Source organism: Schistosoma mansoni, chromosome 4 (assembly GCF_000237925.1).
Source record: "Schistosoma mansoni strain Puerto Rico chromosome 4, complete genome".
Classification (NCBI taxonomy): Eukaryota; Metazoa; Platyhelminthes; class Trematoda; order Strigeidida; family Schistosomatidae; genus Schistosoma; species Schistosoma mansoni.
This window is the reverse complement of record NC_031498.1, coordinates 15,207,017-15,222,430: the sequence shown is the minus strand read 5'-3', so window position 1 is coordinate 15,222,430 and position 15,414 is coordinate 15,207,017. Positions and strand designations below refer to the sequence as shown.

The 15,414-nt window shown below is 36.1% G+C and overlaps 2 protein-coding genes across 2 annotated transcripts; both read right to left on the bottom strand.

Annotated features, from left to right (window-relative positions):
* Positions 1–309: 309 nt before the first annotated feature.
* Smp_059090 (putative camp-dependent protein kinase regulatory subunit) lies at positions 310–5,787 on the bottom strand (the record flags this gene model as incomplete). Its single annotated transcript, XM_018796950.1, has 4 exons — positions 310–486; positions 2,610–2,771; positions 5,494–5,617; positions 5,654–5,787. 4 exons carry the CDS (start codon positions 5,785–5,787, stop codon positions 310–312), a joined length of 597 nt encoding a protein of 198 aa, XP_018652040.1.
* Positions 5,788–12,144: 6,357 nt separating this feature from the next.
* Positions 12,145–12,432, bottom strand: Smp_153800 (hypothetical protein; the record flags this gene model as incomplete). The annotated part of the gene is made up of 1 exon (XM_018796949.1): positions 12,145–12,432. The coding sequence occupies one exon, from the start codon at positions 12,430–12,432 to the stop codon at positions 12,145–12,147; it is 288 nt and encodes a 95-aa protein (XP_018652039.1).
* Positions 12,433–15,414: the final 2,982 nt, after the last annotated feature.

Here is a 15,414-nt window from a genome sequence, read left to right as displayed (position 1 = left end):
GCTTAACTTAATGCTTTAGTTGTGGAGTTTGCTAAATTTTATTAAGATTACGAAGTCAATCCAGTTTGAAGGGTTTTTGATCGGGAATTGACCACAGTTTGGGAAGTATTTTAAAATTATGCCGTTGTTCCGTTCTTGTTTGAGACTTTGATCATGTATTTCAAATCTAATCATCTAGTAATTTCTACATCTAATAGTATTCAAGCATACACCAATTAGGAAAGGAAACCTTACGTTAGGGAATCAACTTATGCAACCGTTATCTCTACATATTAAGTCTTATTTATCAAAGCAATTGAAAGAGAAAACTTACATATCAAAACTTAAATGGGCTAATACTTTATTAATATGTTCGTCTGGTATATCATCGATTTTTGCAAGATAACGATAGAATTCTAACCATTGTTCAAATGGTAATCTAGCTGCCCCACCTTCAGGATCTGCCGTTAAAAGTTCACATATCAATTTCAAGGTTTCTGATAATGTCTGCAATAATAGAACAAAAAGGTGCAAATGAGTTCTTAAGCTTAAAAAAATGACGTAAATCCTGTTTCATTCAAAGCTCAAGATAAAGAGTCTATGGTCAATTTTTTGGGCACCAACGGATCGTGGACTCAAACCGTACTTGACTTGAAGTTTTGGCAACCAGACAATATTACTGGAACTCACTTAGTAAACATGATTCGTGGTCTAAGTAAACGAGTCTATATATAGCTGAATAGGATGGATAGCATTACATCAATAATAGTAATTGTTATGTGATTGGATGTAGTTCAGTTTTGAAATATATAATTGTATGATAAAAATGTTTATATACCTTGTGGATATAGGGTATCACGTTAATGGTCTAGAAATCTGAAAATTAATAAATGTACGATAAATGCTTAGAATACTTGGCTTTATAGTAGTGTATCTCTCAACATGTTCACCGAACGTTTGTACGCAGGAAAAGGCTGTTGTTTTCTCAGTGTAAATAGAGCAAATACTGCGATTCTAAATTTATGTAAATAGACCTAGGAAACAATGTATGGTATTTTAATTATTTCTTAACAAAGCGTGTTTTTTTAACAGGTATTGACGAACAAACAATATGACTCCACTTCGAGATTTTATCAAATTAACATTTCATACGGACATCTGATAAGTTTATTGACTTACTATCCATTAATGTTTCTATTTTTAAACAACAAGTCATATCGATCCGATCGCATGTGAATGTGTCGTTTTATCTCATTAAGTTTAGTCATACACCTAGATAATAATAAAGAAATTTACTTCGGAAGAACAAATCACTTGATTCGATGTCAATCTGTAAAGTTAGGAAAATAAATATCACTTGTTTTGACAAACTACGGATTATCCAAACAATTAATTTTAATATTTCAATGAAGATAAATTCATTGAAATTGGTAAAAATTCATGAATTTGAGTTTCGAATTGTAGATACTTACGAGCGAAGTATATGTACACCCAATAAGGGATTGTTCACAAGGAATACACTTGAATCTTCTGCATTGTTATTAAGCTCTTTCAGGTGGCTAGCTTCCACGTTGCAAACTAAGTTAGCTAACTGGATTCAGAACTATATGTTAGAGATTATGAAACAAGTTATTACTTGTTAATCGATTAATACGATCTTAGAGGTTGAAAAATGATATCTGTGCAGTTAAAACATGGGTTGTATTAAATGGATAATTTTTGAAATTCGCCTTAGTTTCAGTTTAGTGCTCAGTTAATCTAAGTGAAGGAAAATGATGAAATGCCCTGAGATTTTGTTTAACACTTATTACGTAGAAATAAACTACTGATATGTAATGAAGGTGCCATACCTCACTCGTATCATTAGTTTTATGTCAAGGTAGGGCTAGTTTCCCACAGAGATGATATCAAGGATTAGACTTGACAAATATACATATGTCGACCAGTGATGTTTTGTTTGATATTCTAAAGTCTACTTCCAGGCTGATAGCTGGCTGAGGAGTGCTGGATATTTTTTTCCCATTTTATGTGACAACTAATTAGCTGACATGTAAGTCAAAGTTTTTACGACTTATTCAAGGTACGTACTGAAGTGTGGCTATAATCGTACATACAAGTAATCTAATGACCACAAAAAATGAGTGGACCATGTGGCTCGGGTATTGAAGTAGTTTGAGTATTGATGGTTTTTCACTATTTGTCTCTATCGTAAGTTAAACAAGCACTTATTCCAGTCATTGTATGCTCGTTGTGACTGGTCATACTCCTCAAGAATAGATTGGAAAATTTTTCTTTAAAATCAGTGTTCTACTTCTGTGATTTTCAAATCGTCAACCAGGACGTATTATGATTTCTTAATTTTATACGTAAGTTCGAACCATCAACGGTTTATTTGGCTTTAATGTTAGTAAATCAGGGGTAAGCACTCAGACAGTTAGAAAAAATCGATGATACATCAAAATGTTTCAATAATTGGACTGGAATGTCACTAGTTTACAAACCAGATTCTTTGCACTTTATAGCAACTTGAAATATCTTTTACAGTGATAAATCAGAAATGATAAAGGAAGTAGATTAACTGGGACAAAAATTATGGTAAACTGTGTATGAAATGAATTAAAAAGACCTACGGCACATAAGTCAGAAGCAGCAAGTGCTAAAAACCACCTCCATTCACAGATATTTACGAAGTTTCCTATGCGACAAATTTCTTGAAGTCTTTCAACTGGCAACGACAAATCTTTCCATTTTTCTTCAATGACGGATAACGATACGATTTTCATTGATGCAAGCTATGAAAAAAACAAGACAACACTATAAGTTGTGTTACGGAATCGCTTGTAGCTAATTACATGGAAAGTCAGCAAATCTGTTTCGATGTAGTTTAAATTAAAAAACCCAGATCAATATAGCTAAATACTCTCCTATTTTTGTGTATTAGATCGTCGAGTGTTTACTACTGGAAAAATGATTGAAATACGAAGCGGGTTAAAATAATGTACGTGGAGCGATTTTTACTTTAAACACGATGGATAAATTACAGACACATATTGGTAAAGTATAAAAAATAAATGTGTTATAAATTGTACCGGCAATTGTTATATTGTGTGGCTCGCCCATTAGAGAGCAGTGATTTATCGATCGGCTCAATGATACACGAAACCCGTACTAGCAGTCTAGAGCACTTGCCGTTCCTGCTATCTGCCTAGCCCAGCCAGTTAAGTCCAGGACACCAATAACAGTTTCTGCAATATGAATCGTTATATTTCAAAACACTGAGTTTATATACCAATCAAACAGACTACATCGTACCATGAAATAGAATATAACATTTGTACAATACTCAGCTAAATGTGGCTGTGAAAACGGGAAACGGTAATTAATAGACTGAGTATAACTCAGTAATGGTAAATCGTACAGCGATAGTCTCTCGGTCAAAATAAAGTTTATAATAAAAGGAATATGAGTAGTTAAGCTACGTAACAATTATACAATAGGAAATATACGTCCATAAATAGTTCTTGTTAGTGGGATATAGATTGGATTAAGCATGTTTTATGCATGATGGTGTTGCTGCGCGCTGATTGGTTAATTTTAAACCGATCAGCCCGGGCATATTATTGCAGAAAAATCTATAAGCTTCTTATGTATGTACTATAAATATATGAACATTATTTAAACTATTGATTGCTGTTCACTTATCATTATTATTTTGAATACAATTTCATTCCTGTTCAACGTGTTCTGATTTTGGGGTCTTGTCGAGTGTCATCGTATAAGAATACTAAGCAATAGGAATAGCTGGGTCGTTTATATAGCAAAAAACACAATTGTAACAGTTCCCAAAAGTCACCATTTAAAATTTTCTCCGGGATATAACAAAACGTTTCGAATCACGTTCACATGCCTAAGTGACTTGAAAATTGAAAAAAGTTGATTTGCATATCCTCAAAAAGCGAAATCCAAGTCTCTTGATGGAGACTATACGGACAAGGAGAAACTACCCAAAATATTCACTAAAGCCTTCATTACGTTTCAACTTGTTTTCAAAATTTCTGGAATCAACATCCAATATAAGTTTAAAACCCACAACATTTTGTATCGATTTCACTAAAACTTGGTAGGGATTATCAGAATGTGGTTTTGTGGAGATTTTATTAATTTTAAAGTTGAAGTTCTGAGTCATTTGGAGATAGACCACCTTGATAAACCTGGAGGCACTGGACGGCCGTTTAGCCCTATTGTGTGACTCCTCAGTAGTGCGCATCCTTGATGCCACCTCGTGAGATTCGAACCCAGGACCGTTGGGTTCTTAGGAACAGTAACAAAATAGATATGTTTAGGTTTGAGGGACAGATTGCATAAAATCAACTTGTGAGTTAATGTTGTACTCAGAATCAAGAGAAAAATGACATTGTCATCACTCACAAAATATTATGTACTCCGAGTTATCACAAAAAAGTCGTTCAGCGAAGAAACTCCTGCTCAAATTTCAATCAAAGAGTGAACACTTAAGTGTCAAAACTTCTTCCTACTATGAGTCAAGTACCATTGACTTGGGACCGACCATAATATATATGCCTGTCGAAATCCCATATCATATCGGCAGATCAAGTTAGATTGTCAAGGTGAATACGAATGTAGTAGATGCACCAATGATATCAAGAGATTAGATGGAAGACATTATTCGACAGAAGGCACGAGTTTTTAAAATAAAAAGTATCGAGTAAGTTTAAAGCTGAAGATATGAAGTAAGATGGTGAGCAGATCCAACTGCACCATTAAAACTCACTTTGAGTTACAAATCAGTGGACTTACAAATAGCCTACCATGTGAGGAGCTGTATTGTTATCCGTGGACAACCGTAAAAGATTTAGTCATGCATATCTAGACACTCGCGGACTGCTTTATTCCAGTTGAAACAGTGAGCATACAAATATGACAAGCTTGTTTTTTACCTCATGATGCGAAACAATACCTTTATTGTTTTTTTCTTCCAATCTGTTTCCTGATCGCACAGCCACTTCCAAGTCTCTAAAAATTATAATCAACTTGATTTTTTGTAGAAAAGATTATCAGTTCTAAAATGCACCGGCGAACTTTTAAAATACCCACAATACCCTACAGGATTACTGGGTTCGATTGGTCGAAAGAATTACACCGGATATGTCTAATGGCTTGAGACAGTTCAGTAGCGCAAAGATGGGATGAAAAGGAATAAGTGGTTCGATGAAGCTCGTATAAATGTATCATATAAAATGACACAGAATTCTAAAGTCACCTTTGATACGTTCATATGCGGGTGCTCGAATGCACGTATAAAGCAACGGATTTTAGAATTTACCATCTATTAGTCTTAACAAATAAAGTGTAAATTAAGGCAGATATCATTCTGTAAATTTAAACTGTGTACAAAATATTGGGGCGGTATTAGTATAAATTATTTAGTATCATAGATACCAAAGCACCAGTATAAATGTTGGCTATATATAGCACACATTCTATAGAACCAACCTGGTTATTTAGAATTTTTAGAATTCCCGGCGTTAAACCTGTGTCCGTTTTTTGCGTACTTATTGGAAGCTCAAGCCTTTCTTTAACTGGTGGTATTTCACTTTGTGCCATTGCTTTAAAATATCTATGGAATTGCAAATTACAGATTGGAACTACTTACGCATAAGACCACTTGAGAACGTCTTTAGGTTGGGTTCTGATAGCTGCTTTGGTGAATTGCTTCAAAATGTCTGGAAGAGCTGGTGGTATTTGGATCTGCTCATGACAATAATAAGGATAATTAGAAATAGGCATTAGTTTCAATATTTTATTGAACTCTGAGCTATAGTAACCTGTATGTAGATGAGTTAAAACATATTCAATAGATCAGTACTGAGTGGTTGATCTCAGATCCGGTTTATTAAGTAGTTAATAAAACTTAAAAGGTTTTGTTTCATTGTGTCAAGAAAGTTTATTGTTGTTTAACTTCCTGAACGTCACAATTTCATTACATTCCGTGATGTTGTAGTGACCGGCCAGTCTCGATAAGAACACGATTGGAATAACAGAAACAATTATTATCATTGTAACCAGTTGTACCAGGGATTGTTTTACTGTATTTGTTTAACTGTATCAGATTCACTTCTTGTTTCGCTATCCGCCTTGTTTGGTTCGAACTTGCTCACGCACTGCCCATTTCGCCTGTACCCTTTGGCACGTCTCGGTATTATTTCGATACCACGAGATCGCCAATAAATATACTTGATCTGGATTAATAAAGCCTTCTGATTTACGAGTTATCAAAGGAACCAAGTCGTTTGTGGGCGCGTAATCGAATAGTAGTGGTGATCATAGTCCGTCCTCGACTCGACATCCACTACAATGTATTTAACCTTTTCTTGAACAAAACCATGGAGGCCTCAAACATAACAATTTTTTGGAAATTGTAACACTTCGTCACTGGATGTGAACTCCCGTATCTCCAGAAGATGTAGTCAGTTCTGCCGTTTTTACTAGCCAGCTATGACCGCTGAGTTCGGGGTTACCAAGCTGATAGAAAAATCACATTTCAAATTTGCATTCATTTCCTAGCTCTCTGCATACTACGGTGCTGTGTACTTATGATAGAACGAAGACATATGGGACAAAGTAAGTTCTATAAGCACCCGATTGTAAATTGGACAAAGCATATCTTTAATAGTGACATTTGTGCTCTTAACTATTTCTATTGCGGATGTCGCATGTGATAAGTTTGGCAAAACTTCTTGTAAACTATTCCTAAATGTTGTTTCGAAGCCTCTCGCATCAACTAAGCCATCGTGAAATATTTCGTTCAAGGTCTGGCAAATTTTATTTCTGTGATCCTTTGCTATTTACTTACGTTTGTTACCCATCGCAGAAGAGCATAGGCCTACCACAACCATTCCCTACTCAAATCTGTCCTCCGCAACTCTTTCCAGTTGCTATTCATCCTTTTCATGTCTTCTTCCAACTCTCGACGCAGTGTGTACATTTGTCTTCCTCTTTTTGCTTCACCTCAGTATTTTAAGTGAGCGCTTGTCTCGTGATGCAGTTTGGTTTCCTCTATGTGTGTCCCATTCAATTCCAACGTCTGTCCCTAACTTCCTCCTCGGACGGAACCTGATTTCCCCCCCCCCACAGTAGGTTGTTGATGACGGTATCTGGTCAACGGACATCGAGTATCTAGCACAGAGAAATGTCTATAAATACTTGTACATTTTCGATGATGGTTGTGGTAGTTCTCGAATTTTCACTCCCATACAGTAGAACTTTCTTGACGTTCGTATTGAAGATTGTGAATTTGATGTTGGTTAACAGTTGTTTTGAGTTCCATGTGTTATTCAACTGTAGGAATGTTGTCCTTGATTTGCTAATTTTTACATTTAAGTTTGCATTGGATTCTCCTTGTTCATCGATGATGCTGTTCGGGTATGTTAGAGATTCCACATCTTCCAGAGATTTTCCGCCAAATATAATTGTGTTGGTATTCTTGTTGTTGTACTTGAGGAGCTTGCTTTTCCTCTTGTGTATATTGCGGCCTGTTGATGCAGAGACTGCTGTTATATGGTAGTAGAGAATCCCCAATATTTAGTTTCAAACTTTTCAACCTCTCTATGCAATATGGGGCCTGTCCATCTGTATGTAAAACATCTCTTATCACCCCTAGATCCGAAACCGGGTCACGCAGTGGCATTGTAAACTACAGACCAATTAATTTGACATCCGTGCTATCAAGAACTATGGAAAAAATCATCCACAAACAGCTATTATCATTTTTGCTTTTGGCTAATCTGATTAGCCCATCCCAACACGGGTTTATGACTAAGTGTTCATGCTTCACATCGCACCTGGAATTTGTTGATCAAATTGCCCAGAGAAGAGATGTTGGTTAGACAGTGATAAATCTGTACTTCGACTTTAGTAAGGCCTTCGACAGCGTCTCACACAAACTTATTCTTCTAGACCTCTCTTCATATGGAATACAGAATCCCCTTTTATCTTGGCCCCAATCATTTTTAGAAGAACCTAGCCAAATTGTCCGCTTTGAATCTTGCTACTCCAAACCTGTGAATGTAACCAGTGGGGTTATACAAGGAAGTGTAATTAGTCCATTACTATTTCTCCATTTTATCAATGACGTGTGTTCCCTCTTTCAATATGGTAAACCTTTACTTTTTGCCGATGATCTAAAAGTGGTTTATTCATTCCCTTTTTTAATCAAAATGCCCAAATGCCCTGGTACGGCTGAGAGTGGGGAGAGTTCGCTCTCCCCCCCCTGAAATGCTCTCACATGGTCACGCGTATATAGCCTCTGTCAGGGAAGTTCTACTCACTGCCTTCTCGTGGCATTACTGTTGTTTACGAAATTGAGAGGACGAAAAGCGAATATCCGGCGCTTTAACCGGGTTGGTGGACAAGGCGAGTCCACCTAGGGGAGTTGGAAAACCCTGATTCCAAACCAATGGTGCACGTGGGCCCCAGTATCCTGAGGGAACAAATGGCGTACGAATCAATCGTTGATCACCGGCTACCATGGGACTGCATCTCCTCACGATGCTCCACTGCCTTGTGGATCAGATCTTTCGGTCAAAGGCTCCGGGTGTGGTCCCCTTAGAAAACCGCATGCTTCAGTTCGGGCACCTGAGCAGTATCACAGCCCTCAAGCAAATCGAATGAGATTTGTATGGCGCATATGTATCTGGTGCTTCCTTGTACCAATATTTATATGTTTAAATAAATAAAAATAATTCACCAAAAAAGCTATATTTCAGCGGTAATCGAAGAAGAAATAAACAAGTTATGTGAATGGACTATTTCGTGGTATTTGCCACTTAATGTTGACGAAAGTGGATTTATCCACATTGGCCGCTGCCTTAACCTAAATTTGGCTATATACAAACATTAACTGAAACCTCTCAGCACTGTTCGTGACTTGGGTTTAAGATATAGCGATAGTTCGAACTTTTCTGAGCATATTGCATCTCAAGTATCCAAAGTTAAAAAGCTCGTCGGATTAATAATGATTAATCTAATTAATATCGAATGGAGATTATTATTATACAGAAAATGTATCTTACCCATTCTTGAATATAGTATTTTCGTGTACAGTAATTGCAGGCATAATGACCTGATTAAAATTGAAGGTGTTCAAAGAAGGTTCACCAAAGCTGTTTTGGGGTATTCTGACAACAAAGAGTATCACCAAAGATGTCAACAACTCAAACTAGAACCTCTCTGGATCAGGCATATCAAATTAAACCTTATCTTTCTCTACCGGCTTCTTAACGGTATTTCTTACTCTTCGCTATCTACCCCTTCATACTCTATGATACCATCCCACAATCTACGCAATAAGGAAAATATTCTAGTGATTCCAAAAACCCACACAAATTTACGCCAGAATTTTTTCGTTATTCGCTACTCAACCATGTGGAATAGACTGCCAATGAACCTTCGATGCAGTGAAACTACAACCCGGTTCCGAAGTCTTCTTGGTGATTTTCTTTCCGAAATTGGATTGTGTCACCTATTGAATATCAACGTGCTTAACAATGATATATACAAAAAAGGTCCGTCATCTATCTAACTGACTGAAAAGCAGAGTGAAACCTTTGAAACTTTTCATGTCTATTCTATTTCACTTTTATTCATCTTAATATATGAAGTCTGCTTATGTTCGTATTTATAATTATTACTGTTATTATTATCATTATTGGTCTCTCGACACATTAGATATTCTTTTCATCTCTTCTTGTCCTTCTAAACATATTTTATTTCTAAACATCCAAAGTCTACAACTGAAAACAAAAGAACCCTATGCTACACTCAAACAAATGAATTCTCAGTTTTTTTATAATCTCCACAACATATATATATGACATATAGAAATTTATACTTCAATTATCCTTTGCAATTAATTGTGACTATTATAGCATTATTCTAAATTATTATTATCGCACTAATGTTTATACTAATGCCTGGTTTCACTCTGAATACTGTTGCGTAAATTTACATGCATTTATCCGAGTGCACTAAAGGTTTATTATTATGATTGTTACTATCATTATTTTTTTTCTGATTTTCCTCATTCACTTTATTTTTTAAATTATTCGTTTATCTCAAAGGTCTATATCCATGACACTTATTGACATGGTTGGACCCTTTTACTAGGTGTTCATTTCTTTCCTCTCTCTCTCCTTCTTTCTCCTTCCAAGTAAATATTATTCTTAAGATTACGAAGCTTTGGATTAAGACAATAACTTGTGTTACGCTGAATTCAACTTATCAGACTCGTTTTATCTTCACTATATATATACACCTCATACATATTGATTATCTTTTGCACTTAATTGAGACTTTCATAGCATCACCCAAAACTATGACTGCACGCACAAACACTTATTCTAACGTCATATCTTACCGCAATAATAAGTTATTTACTTATTAATTTATTTTGTACTATTTTATTTTTATTACTCGTTTTTGCTATACATACATAGTCGTTTATTCTTGTCCTGCGTTAAGATATTTACGTAATCCGCGTCTCCTTTATTTATATTTCCTTAGTTTCTTCCTTTCCTTCTTCAAAATCAATTCAAAATTCTTGCCAATTACGCAGAACTTAATTTATTATTACTATTCTATTATTAACATTTTATTTTCCTTTTCTTTCCTTTCTCAAACATGGCAAATGTAATGCTAACATTATTGAAACTTGTGTATTATTGCATTTTTGAATAAGCCCGAAATGGTTTCTTCACAACACTTATGTGCCCATAAGATGTTTGTGAATAATAGTAATAACTAGTTGAGTTTATCTGAATTTATTCGTGTGTATGAGATAGAAGGGCTAGGTCATTTGTAAAGTCTAAGTCTTCTAGTTGATTCCGAGTTGTTCATAGTATTCCATGTTTCTTCTCAAATGTTGAGGTCTTCCTAATCTAATCAGCCTCCCGAAAAAGGAGGAAAGGGGAGAGTGGGCAGCACTGCCTGACTCCGGCCCTCACTTAGAATGCATCCGTCAGTTGTCTTCCATTCACGACCTTGCAATGTAGTTCTTTGTATGAATTCCGGATGATGTTGACGATATTATCAGATACTCCGTAGTGTTGACGAACTTTACGTAAAGTCCTCCTATCGACATCGTTGAATGTTTTCTCATAGTCAATGAAGTTGATGTAAAGTGACGAAGTTCATTCAATTGATTGTTCAACGATGATCCGTAGTGTCGCGATGTAGTCTGTGCACGATAGATCCTTAGGGAATCCACTTTGTTTATCTGAAATTTGGGTGTCTACCGACTCTTTCGTACAGTTCAGTTACACGTTTTGAAGACTTATCCTAGTGTCTATAGTGTTTTAGTGTTAGGAAGATCAGATAAACTAGCAAGATCATCGAAAACTTCGGAAAATAGCTTAATAACCACAACCACACAAATGGATCATGATGGAAACCAAAATGTATTAGCATTTGACAGTACATAACGAACACTGGCGACAGCTTTATTTCAATACGTAACTCAATATACTCCATATGCTTAGCTGAAAAAATACTCCTTCTAAAACCACGAATACAAAAAGCCATGTAAGGTGTATGAACCCGAAATTCATTTACATTCATATTCATTATGCCCCATTATATTGCGCATTGGTCTACAACTTTACAGTATATAAAACTGTAATATTCAAGTCGTACATCCAGATACCCTAACGAAGTCATACTCTAGACTATGATTAGTAAAACTGACAATGTTATTATACCTCTCAACATGTTTGAGTTTGCCATGGTTGATTATAAGATTATATTCTAATAGATAAAAGCATCTATTTTTCACTAATGCATCACCATTTATCAAATCACAAAGAATCATGGGTTCCTCAACAACTGAGGCACAGTTATCCCTGTTTTTTCTTTATTTCAGCTCATCATACGGCCAGATTCTTCTGGGACTTTAGCTAGATGAGTAACCACACTACATTCCTTTACTCAGATTTGTGAATTCGTACACGGATGACTACTTTAATCTATAGAAAAACAGAAAATCCCTTGATTCATATTTGTTGATCACAGTTTGTGTCGAATAGACCGTTGCTTGACAGTAATGTCGCACATACACGATACAAGCGTTAAATCTCTTATCGTTATTACGGATTAGTTTTTCACAAGATTCATAACTTGACACAACACCAGAACAACATTGTTCGTTATCAGCCGAATATCCCAAACGTCTTTGTGCAGTTCCAAATTTGTAACAACTTTTAAATCTAGCGAACTAAGTTCATCAATATGGTCTGTACGAGACTCATATCGAGATGTTGGATTTACTTCTACTTCGAATTGATCTTTTAAAATTCTAATTTTATATAGACCCGCTTCTGTAGTTAATGCAGCTGAAGATACAAACTCACTGTTCACAGGTAATTCAGAGTCCAATTTCATTTCATTACCATTACTGCTATCCACCAAACCGAAGGAACCTCTAACTATTTCTCATGCTTTCTTGTAACAACAGAATGTTGTACTAGCCTCCAATGATGTGCTAGAGCAATCCTGGCACTTCTATGAAAGCAACCAGTCCTTAAAAGTTGGATCCTGTGCCGACCATCGCTGTCTCATCAGCAACTCCTGGCCGGTTATTTTGTAAGTCTGGTGGTAGACATGATACAAACATTTTCAAATTAGCTGTGAATTTGGTATTGGAAGTATGTACCATTTGTTTCAACAAATGATGTACATTTCTGACAGAGCAGGTATATGCCATTTCATACATCAATTAAGTAGTTTATTCGCAAAGTTTGTCAACTCATCGGTTGACCATCCAACAGACTTATGGTTGGGTAACTCCATAATTAGTTTACGGGCAACTAGAGGTTCCCTTGTAAACGATCATAGAAAAATTTGACTCACTCCATCATAACGCACGTGACTAGGCGAACATATGCAGGCCTCATTAGACGTTCTGGCCTTTTTCCTACGGTAGCACAACAGATTTGACAACATTTGACTCCCATCGAACACTTTACTCCTTATGCTAGTAGAGTGACTAGCAAAATAGTGGTATTAACCAGATTGTTCAACAAAATACATACTATCAATTTTGGGTAAACCGACATTATTAACAATAGTGTAAAACATATCCTTGACTTCAATGTCCCACTTGACCTTTGAAATGCCAAGGTTGATCCTCGGATCGGGCACCCTACCCAGTATCACACTCTAGATATCTATTCACATTGGTATTTACTTCGCCAGTATTTACAGATAACTGGTCGTCTTCGTTCGAAATTTCGTACTCTATTTCAGCAAGGCCAACCTCATTTCAAATATCTCACATTTTAATATCCCTTTCCCATTGCAGCCTATTTTCTAACTGTTTCCTCTTAAGCAGTGCCATACCTAACTTAAGCATAGCGGAACTAAGCCGATTGGAACCCATACTATGAACGAAAATATTACCATCATATTTTCATTCACTACCATTAGACAGCTCGCAAACTGATCTAGGAAGCTTACTTCCAAATTATTTTCATTTAAACTTTTACTCCTCGTTTCTACGATATATCTTCGTTCCACACAGACGGTAACATTAAGCCAAACTCAAACTAATCCGAAGGTAATCCAGTAAAACGGACGACCAAATCAAAGAATTCGATCTCAAATAAGACGTAAGAACAAAGTCCGAAGTGTATAGAATCCGAGAACCAAATTGAAGAACTTTTCTGTCACATCTACATTTTGCTCTATTCCGTTTTTGAAGCCCACTCGCTTGATTCACTCGTAACCTACGATCCGAGTATCAAGAAAGTCAAATCCCAAATCAGGCGCCAAACGTTTATTCGTAGATTGCGAGTAGTCAATTCAAACATATTGTCCTAATAACCAACATAACAATTGCACAACAAACCTACAAATTTCGCGTTTTTTAAGCGAAATTCTCAGAATACCAAAGCAAGACAGTGTGAAACTGAATACAAATACACAAGCAAACAAGTTTAAGATTGCAGTAGGGCAAACATACCCAAAACACAGTGAAATTGTTAATATTTAATGCGGCAGTTTAGTTCACACATATCTTTCTTTACCGGGTACCTTCCTGATATATATTTGAACACACTCATTTCTAAATTTTGGTTTGCTTGGGTTTGGGGTTCCTGATTCTAGTATTTTCACGAACAAAAGCATTGTCAAGCCGTGAATATCCGTGACATCCTTGTGTTTACCTCTAATGTTATTAAATTTATTGTAGACACAGTAAGACATTTTCATGCAGAATTATTACTTAAAGTTAATCTGTTTATTACTTCATATGTATGGTTATATTCTTGAGTCTTATAAACAACCCTACATACAGACTGCATGGCCGACATCTTAACCTAACTGAAGGGAGAACAATAGGTGTCAATGTAAGTAAATAAATACGTAATGTATCGCATTTTCAACATATTCATGAAACTTGTTCTAGTATCAGTACCTTATTTGCAGTAATCAGACAGCAGTGCTTTCAACTAAGGCCCTAACTTTACACAGAGTGCGTAAATCATATTTCTACCTGTTACTTGAAACAGCTAATAAAACTTTTTGCATTATCATTACGGTCATGATATTTGGGTTATGGACTTATTCGGATGTTACTTTTTTCGACTCCCCTTCCCGGTCGTCCCAAAGTGCCAAGGCATAAATGAAGGAATTTCCCATGGATTCTTCTAGCTGCTTTAGGATGAATTGTACAGTGATCCTTTGCGATCCATGAGGGTTACAATCAGTCACTATTAGCACTGGTATTTGGTTAATGGAATCTAATATAGTTGTAGGATTATGGGGTACTTCGTTATTATTGCTGCTCTAATAATAGACCTAAACCTAAAATTTTGGATTTGTCATGACATAACTGCTTAATCTGAAAGATCTTGCGTAGACGTTACATCATAGTCTACACTTAGTAATCGTGTCGAGACAATAAACATGTCTGGAGTTTCTAAAGAACACGTTCAGGCAGGAGATGGAGCAATGTATTTAATATCAGTGAAGGAGCTAATTTGCATAAAAATGACCACGCCTGCAGTGTTGAGCCATGTCATCCAGTGAATTGAAATTCGGATGAGTGTTTCCGCGTTCACCATTATTGACCTTCTCTAAGTGTTGCATGTTGAAAGTCTATTTTCTCACTTACCTCATATTCAGATTAGTGTAATAAACATCTACCACAACCACCCTAAAGTCATTTCTGTTTCTACAGGGGAACGGGAAGAAATGGGTTTGATAGGTACGACTATGTGCAGCATAATGTGCTGCAATCATATTTGATAACGTCACTGTTCTGCGGTGCTTGAAGATTACAGATACAGGATGAATTGAGTCTGTTATCCTACCGATTGTTGTTTTCCATTTGTAACTTTGACACAAGGAATATATTTACCCTGA